Source organism: Galendromus occidentalis, unplaced genomic scaffold, assembly GCF_000255335.2.
Source record: "Galendromus occidentalis unplaced genomic scaffold, Mocc_1.1 scf7180000077501, whole genome shotgun sequence".
Taxonomy (NCBI): Eukaryota; Metazoa; Arthropoda; class Arachnida; order Mesostigmata; family Phytoseiidae; genus Galendromus; species Galendromus occidentalis.
The window spans coordinates 1,092,366-1,101,226 of NW_003805489.1; the positions used below are offsets into that span (position 1 = coordinate 1,092,366).

The 8,861-nt window shown below is 50.9% G+C and overlaps 1 protein-coding gene across 1 annotated transcript; it reads right to left on the reverse strand.

Annotated features, from left to right (window-relative positions):
- Positions 1-1,892: 1,892 nt before the first annotated feature.
- Positions 1,893-4,515, reverse strand: MED15 (mediator complex subunit 15). The gene is made up of 4 exons (XM_018640816.1): positions 4,499-4,515; positions 3,593-3,768; positions 3,439-3,485; positions 1,893-3,280 (listed from the first exon to the last, which is right to left on the reverse strand). Exons 2-4 carry the CDS (start codon positions 3,764-3,766, stop codon positions 2,191-2,193), a joined length of 1,311 nt encoding a protein of 436 aa, XP_018496332.1. The 5' UTR covers positions 3,767-3,768; positions 4,499-4,515; the 3' UTR covers positions 1,893-2,190.
- Positions 4,516-8,861: the final 4,346 nt, after the last annotated feature.

Sequence of the window (8,861 nt, forward strand, 5' to 3'; positions counted from 1 at the left end):
ATTTTCAAAGACGTCGTTCCCAAATCTCCGTTTCATCTCGTTCAGTCATTGTCTCCGCGCGTGTTTCTGCTTCATCGGGAAGCCAGAGAGACTCGATCGACTCTAGTTCTGTTTTCGATCAATTCGTGCTCTGAATGTGGCGACTCTCATCAAGGTGCAATAACGTTTTCGCGCTCTTCGCGATGCAATTTCTACTCCAGACCCCTCTTTGATGTCGACGATGTTTTGAATTCAGCGGCGCCGACGGGAGCCCTCCAAATTCGCCTCGAGATTATCAACTCATGCCCACGTTCATTTCGAGTGTGTTCTACCCTCAATTCACATTACATTATTTCCTTGAGTGATTTCCCTCGAACATGAATGGATACGTATTTATGATCATGATGATGACCCGATTGCGCCGAGTGACTGTTCAATCGGGGGGAAAATAGCAGGCAGCTGAGAAATACGAAACGGTTTTTCAAGATCTCTAGGGAGGGAGTCGAGTTTTGTGAAAGGAAGCGAAAAACGAATTTGGCGAGGAACCTTTTCGCATAGGAATCTCAAATACATGCTGCTGCTGCGATTGTGTCGGCTTGTTGTCCAAATTGCTTCGGGATGAGCATCGAGGCTCCTCGATCGAATTCTTGCAAAAATTATATATATTCACTTTTGTCAGTCAAAGAATAACTTTACTTTGAATAATAATCGAGGCAATCATTGTGGCGCATCTTGTACCCAGAATTTGTATTCATACCCGCATCCGACATTCTTATCTTATGTCTCCCTTGTCTCTAAGTCCATTGTCCGTGACGGCATCAACAACTCGATAACTCCATATATGATACAACAGACGATTATAATATAAATACACTCGTTTTTATCCGTCCCTGCAACCGACTCCCTTCTTTCACCCATCTTCCAAAAACTGCTCAAGCGGATTTATGCTCTATAGCGCCGCCAGCTACTAGGATCGATGCTCTGCGCGTGGTCTCTTCGATAGAGTTCCGCTCTGATCTTGTGAAGATTCGGATATCATCTCAGGGTGATGTCTCGCCAGCGGCGGTCATTGAACCTCACGCCACGTTCAGGTTCTCTGAATCATCATACATTTCATATCTGTTGTTTCGGCAGTGTTCGAGCCACCGGAAAATTCCTTCGATGAATCAAATACGACGATTTGACTATTCGGTGATAATGTGCGATCATTCATGATCCAAGAATGAGCTCATTCAATGGCTCCCTGTGGGGACATCGATCGATATCACTCGACGACCCGTTCGAAGGGTCGCGGGTGTCCAACATCTACTCCGAGGACCCAGCGCTCGGCTTCCCAAGCAGCCTCGAGGGAGGAAGAGAAGTTGTTCGGGGGTCTTCGCCGTTCGAGGTCTCGGGTCGAAGATCATTTGCTCCAAGATCGAAATCTCTGGCCGATCCGGAGAATTTGCTGAGTACAAACCGAAAACTCACCCTCTCAGAATTTATTCACAGAACAAGATATTTACACGTCGGCTGGGCGAGCTATGTCCTAATCGCATTCTGAGTCACATGGAACTGAGGATTCAGATGCCTGGTACTCGTGTTCACCAGGCTGCGCGATTTCTCCCGCTGCGTCGATTCCAGAGGCCTCCAAAGATGCATTCCACCTGCCGGTCATCCCAAGAGGCGAGCTTCGATTGTAAACGGATTTTGGGAACTCAAATATTTTTTCCTTCCGAGTTTCCTTTGTCCGTATAAGCTGCGATTGGGACCTTCGGTGGGACGGAAACTCCCTCGACCGCACCCCATCGGACTATCGACTATTTCAAGATACACATACAACCGAGAAGTATAAATAAGGTGGACTTGCCGCTCGATTCGAATCGATAGCTGTACATTGAATGCATCATATGCCTACGGTCTTCACGATAATTGCGTCCCTTTATTTTCACACGGTCAGTATGGCGGCAGACGGCCGGCGAGATCTCACTTTCGAATGTTCGGAGTCATGACGCAAGGCATTCACCGAATCTCTCGGGAGCCATGGGGAAATAAGCAAGAATCTTCCGCAGAACCTGAGCTAGGAGCTTTAGTTCGAAAAACGCTGACCCGGCGCGTCAACGAGCGCACGTTTTGAAGGAAACCATATGTACAAACTTTGGGCTTGCATTTACCGAGGCTCGAAGAGATCGATAAAGTCACGGAATCGATATAAGATCGCTCATTTCCTGCTCAAGCTTTCGCTGGTGACTTCAAGCTAGGCAATATACTGCTGCAGGTCTGCCGCACGCACATCTCCCACGTGTCGAGGAGTGCCGTCACGGAGAATTGAGAAGGCATTTTGTCCATATGGACTTTCAGAGCGTTTAGCACGCTATCGTAGAAATTCGTACTCGCATATTGGACTTTGTTGGCCGAATACAGAGGTGGGCTCTCCGGATAGTTTTCTGGAACCGTCACAGTTATCGGAGGGACGCTGGGCAGGGCTTTGTCGTCGAGCTGGCAGATGAGTTTGATTGTTTTGTTGCCAAACTGCTGAACCGGGTCGAGTTGAACTTTGAAGCGTTGATCCAAATGTGCGATCTCGTTTTGGAGAACGTCGGACACTTCGTACATTTCTTCCACGGCGGAAGACACGCACCGTCTCTTCGTCGGCGGAGACGAGGGAGGCGTCGAGTTTTGCGAATACGCAGCCCCGAGCAGCATGGTGATCGGCTGGCCGAATACTCTCTGCAGCGTGTGATTGAACATCGGGCTCTTGATGTTGGCGTTTATTGCATCGAGTAGCGGCTGCCACAGGTTGTCGTTCTGCAGTCGTGTCATCGATGTGACCGACGGAACATGACCTATCATAGTTTGGTCAGGGTTTCGAACCCGAAGGTCGAGTCGCTCGAGGACCTGCTCGCATTTAACGAGGGTGTCCATGGAACACCGCCGGTTCGGGTCCGATAGAATATCGAGGAGTGATTTTAATTTACTGAGTTCTTTCTTGCGGTCTTCGTCTTTGTCGATTCTCGCGATCATTCTTCTCAGGGGATCGATATACTTATTTAAATACTTCAATTTTTCTAAATATGCCTGATCCTCGGCGTTGCGTGACACCGGGGTACCGCCGGCACTTTGGTGACCGTGACTACCTACAAGGGGGCCGCTTGCTGGTGATGCTACTGAGTTAATAGGGGTATTGAGAGCAGAACCTGGCGAAGGTGCGCCAACTTGCCCCTGTCTCAAGTAGCCTCCACTTGCAGCCACGCCTACCGGTGATGGCACAACACCGCCTGAGGGGGAATGAGCGTAAGCTGCAGGCGACGGTGTCATTTGACTGCAAAAGGAAATCCTGATTAGAGCGACGCTCGGGAAGACGGTTGTCTTTTTCAGATATTCGGAAAACAATCATATGACCGCTCATCCATTGAACTCCTCCGCTCAGAGCTTCTCTCAGCGGCTCTCGAGGACATGCGCGGAACACGAAGAACTTACTTCGCCATTGAGGAGCCCATGGGAGACGGAACCGCTCCTTGATTCGGCTGGAAAGGATCAGTACAAATTCATATGACGAATCAAATGACTTTGCTTCATGGGCAAGACATTCTCAATAGGTACGAGAAGGGATATGTTCCGGAAAAATGCTCACGATTGCATTCGGGGGCTGCTGTGAAGGCATCTGAGGCCTCATCTTTCCCTGCTGTGGGCCCATCACCATCATACCCTGCTGGGGAGGACCAACGCCACCCGGGCCGGAGAGCGGAGGACGCTGACCCATTTGTTGGACCATCATGGGATTGCCTTGGCCTTGATTCATCATCATGTCTGTGGAGAAATTCAGGGATTCAGTGATGTATATGATGGGGGGAATTCGATGTAGTTTCGCGCCCCGCTGTGAGCCTTGACCTCCATTCGAGTCTTGACTCCGCCACCGAATATTTACGGCATTCCATAGCCTGACTAGGGATATTCGCGTCAGCATGACGTGATTTTGACTCGGATTTCTCGCAGCCGCGCCGAATTTCCAGCTCAAAACATGAGTCATAAGTAATCGACGCGAGCGATGAGAAAAATCGAATTGAGTCTGTTCCCGAATGGAAGTCGACGATCATTTTTATCCGGAACCTGAATCAGGGGGTATTCCGGGAACGCTCCTCATCCGTCGAGCGGGAGATGGGCTCCCCGTTTTGCGCGGCAAAGAAGAGCAGCTGGTCACAAGGCATGCGGGTAGGAGGAAAAAGCGTCGTAAAGTACTCTCTAGCGAAGGGCTCGCTCGACGCCTTTTCCTGGCTGTGAATCACAACGGAACCGGCGACTAGCGATTTATACACCCGTCGCACTGGCTGTGTTCAATCTCGATGCGTGGATCGGCAAGCCTGGCTCAGAGCTCGGGCAAATTCCGTCGCTCGACTTGCGGTTCGACTAAGAGGGCTCGAAGAATAGCTCATAGAGAATGATTCACGGGATCACCTGATCTTTCTGTCCATCTCACCGCAGGCTCGATCCTCACTCTGTTCATGCATGCTACTCGTTCCTTTCCGTCTTCTTCACTTACGTTGTCTCGGTTGTTGCATGGCCAATGGATTCAATCCTCCACCGGGCGGAATCGGATTCTGACCGGAATTCGGACCCATCATATCACCCATGAGTCCTTGTTGCTGACTAGTCATAGTGCGCAAAGCCATCATAGGATCCGGGCCGGTCTGGCCGCCGACCTGATTTGGCGCGCTCTTCCGAGAATCTGGAGATAAATAGTCGTTCTGTTCACACGAACTGGGAAGGTACGCTCGAATATTCTCCTAGAATTCAGAATCATACACATTTCAGGGCCTCCTGAATCGAGGTTTGAGATTCCTCATGACACGGCCCGACAGCCTGGTCGAGTTGAGAGGAGGGTAATGAGAGTCGAAGTGTTTCTCTCATTCCTGTTCTAAACACACGTATGTCCGTAATCGATTCTTCGAGTCGAGCTCGGTATTTTCCACCATTCCATGATGGACCTTGCGATACGGACGGAGAGCTTGTCCGCCGACCATCAGGCTTATCACGAACTCATGGATTCCTCAGAGACCTTACTCGAATCGAGACATCATCCGGCTCCGACAAAGCCGGATAAGATCAATTGAACGCTTCTCGCCGCGCCGTCCGGTACATAGCGAGCATATCCGGATTTTGGATTCTACCGGGTCGATCGCGACATCTCCCAATCGCTTTCTGAATACGACCATTTCCATATTGCGGGAAATAGCTCCATATACGTACACGAGTTCGAAAGCGAATCGAAAGCACCAGCCCCATTCGCTCGTACGTCGGGTCCATGCGGACCATGATGAGCCCCTGCTTGTTGTTGTCGCTGTTGTTGTTGTTGCTGCTGTTGCTGCTGCAGCTGGATCTGTACAGGTGGTCTGTATGCTCTTTGAGCTCCTCGTGGTTGTTGGTTGAAGGTGCCCATCGGGTGGTTCCCGCCGGTCACCTGCACACCGTTAAGAACTCCCACGACGCCCATGGACAGGGGGATTGAGACCCCGGGAACGGATCCGGCCCCTCCTCCAGGTGCCCCTCCTCCCGGCCCGGCTCCGATGGGCCCTGGGCCCGGTCCTCCTTCTGAGGGATTCCAGTTCATAGCGACCGCTCGTAGCACCGATTCTCGAAGATCCGACGATTGAACTCAATACTTCAAAGCGTTCTTCGCCTGATATGAGACATCGTGGGCTTTTCTTGAGCCAAACATCAGCAGCTAACACTTCGGCATCGTCAGACGGCTCTAGACGTGTTAATGAACTTCGCCGAGCTTTCGACGGTGGGAGTGAGAAATGAGTGAACTACTCAATCCTGGAGAGGGACACTTGTTGAGCTTTTGAGAACGCACAGTCACATGTTCTCGGGAGCACGAATTTCGAACTCCGACGGAATTCCACAAGCATGTGGCGGCAGGAGCAGAAAATGAAGCAACAGAGTCCTCGGTTTTGGCTTCGGCTCTGTGGCGAGGAGGTCTCTGTTTGCAGATGAAGACCGAAGACGATGTTCTACAAACCGGTTGCCCATACGAATGCTCGACAGCGGACTATAGCGCCAGCGAGTCAGACACAACAACACCAGCCGCCGCGTAACCCTCCGCTTCGAGAGAGGAGAAGCGAACGCCAGTGAAAGCGGCTCGCAGATACACCTTTTCACTCACTCAGCCGCCGCTCGCATGAAAGCTCATCGCTCCGTGAGTGTCGATCCGAAGTTCAACCTCTGCTGCGGGCGGAGCGCCGTTCCCGTATGCGAGCTATCGTCTCTGTTTGAGAGGGTCACTCGCTCACGGAAGTTTCTCACGGATGAAACTAGCGGGACAAGAAGGGACAACTTCGAAGCTACGAATGAATTATCAAATCATTCATCACATCGAAGGCTTCCCTTCCTGTAGGGAATCGGCAGTTCTGGACAATAGAACGGTTTTTGCGACGCATGGTACGGTCAGAGAGGACTGATCGAGTATGAATATCGAATCGAAAATTCACGTCTCGATCGGGTTCAAATGAACTTTATGACGAAGGGGCATAATCTGTCAGTACGCGAAGAAACTCGCTCAAAAAGACCACTATCGCTCTGGCCCTGGCCGTTATCGGAGCCAATATTCCCGTGAACAGCGCTTCGAGGTTCCCCCAGGGAGGGGTTTGGCGCTTTAGGCTCGACTGATGCAAGACGACTGGAATCAACCCAAGGCTCCTCGTCCTGAATGGTGAAGGGTTCTTGGGCCTCTTCCGGGAAATCGGAAGCTCTGCAGGACTCTATGGACCTCGTTGCGGATCGTCGTCCGGTTTCGAAGTTTGCCAGTCTCCGATAGTACAGTGTCAAATCGCAACCGGATTGACGATTCCGGTCCATCATTCGTATGGATGTCATAGGCATGGAATCGGAGATGCGTATCTCCGTTCCTGAAGAGCGAGGCTGGAAACACGCTCAGCTTCCTTTCTGCCTCGTACCGAAGTCCGCCGAGAATCCGACGATTGGGCACTCTTCGGGGGAGTCGCGATCGCGATTTCTTGAATAGGGGTGTTCCCGGGGAGGATTTCCGGGTCATGATAAATCAGACAGATGAAGCCGATGTGGGGGTGCGTCATAATTCATCGCAGTCTAAAATACGCTGCTGATATTGTGCGTAGACATCCACTCTGAAACGAGACGCTCTCCCGAACAGCGTATCGGCTCATGGCGTATAACCCAAGAATCCGAATCCGGATTGAGCAAAACTGCCTTGATCCGCTGTATTCATCATGATGCGAGAAACTTCGGACCCGATCATGGAGGAACTTTCAAAGGTGCCGAATTTCAAGCTAAGTTGTTTCACAAAGTATATGAATCATGGCGGATGCGATTCAGCCTAGATCGATCAGGGGTTCTCGAGAGATGTCCATCAATGACCTATGAGCATCTGGTACATAATCGTATCGTGAGCTCCATGGTGCTCGGACATCTTCCTCCCGATGTTCTCACCCCTGAGTCTCTCGGAAACGAGAGGGTACCGAATCCCTTCGCTCGGACGATCCGGGCCTCAATCGAGCACTTCCGAGTTTTTCCTGGCAGAGTTATTTTCCGCTTCCCCAAGCCCCCATGCCCCGTCGGGGAACCGACAAGAATCATACAGTTACCAGGGACCGCGATGCTCGAATTCTCCGAGACCGAGAAACTTTTTATAATCCAGCGCTCGGCTACCGGTCCATTCTTCGGCATTGGAACGGACCCCATTCAGACTTCGGGAATCCATCACGGCACGTCGCCGGATTCATTCCCGAGTTTGGTGAGGAGTTCGAGAATATATACGCAGCGCATTGCCCATTCAGGCTCCATGCCTTGGTCGAAGCGGCAGAACTACTCTCTGGGGCTGTAACTCATAGGTGAGAAGATTCTGCTGAAATTCAGGAATAGGCGATGTATGTGGACGAGCACCGAATGAAAGAAATGGATCAACTCTACGGAACTAGTCGACCGCGTCTCCATGAGCTCCGACTCTCCGTGTGGATGGATTTGCTCTCTTTTCCCAGTTTTCCCTCTGCACTACGGACTCCGCATTGGAACCTGTCATTATATTCCCTCCAACCGGGGTCCCAGTTCAATATACTCGACTCATCTCCCCGGGGGAGCAAGAGCCGATCGAATTTTTCGATGCCTTTTTTTAGATGAGGAGACGAGGCGACTCGACTCAGCGTCTCCACAAGCGTAAGGGAGCTCTCACATCTGGATCCGATGCCATGTCGAAGTCTGAAGGACTCGTGAGCCTTATCATATCTATCATCGAGGTCTTCACTTCCCGGGAGAGACTCCAATCTGCTTCCCCGAGTCGTGTTCGAAGCGAAAGATTATCCGAATAGGATGGAGAATTCCGACCCACCTGCTTCCCGTACGTGGATGATCAAACGGGCCACGAAGTTAAGGTACTGATCCTGGAAAAATCTTCGATTATACATCGCAGCTATTGGTCGCGGGATCGGGAGCGGCAGCCAACGAAAAATCAAAAGAAGATTCGTGAAGTTTGAAGTCTACATACCTTCGTACTAGCTTTGGCATAAGCATGGGCTTCCATCTCGACGGCGCTTTTCATTGGGGGGTTCGGGTTTTCTCTGATAGCTTCTTCCCTGTCGGAAAAAAACGAGCTATGTTGTAATTTCACTGACTAGTTTTATCGCGACTCAGACTTTGGAATATCTAAACATATATGCAGTGGTAGTCAAAATCTTGAGAACGGAAGCTGGAAATATCGAAGAGGGTGCCGTTCTGAAGATTCTGGCCACCACTGTATATGTCTGTGTCACTCCTGACCAGAAGACCGAAACCGATCAATCCGTATCTGATTCCGTGATCGAATAATTCGAGAACTCTCCGTGACGAGGCGGAACACGGATCCGAGGACTTCTGAGTGACCGCAAACGAATTCG

Coding starts and splice junctions, on each gene's coding strand:
- MED15 (XM_018640816.1), bottom strand. CDS start 3,766: ATGATGATGAATCAAGGCCAAGGCAATCCCATGATGGTCCAACAAATG. Junction 3,486..3,592: donor AGCAGCCCCCGAATGCAATC/GTGAGCATTTTT, acceptor GATCCTTTCCAG/CCGAATCAAGGAGCGGTTCC. Junction 3,281..3,438: donor ATGGGCTCCTCAATGGCGAA/GTAAGTTCTTCG, acceptor TTCCTTTTGCAG/TCAAATGACACCGTCGCCTG.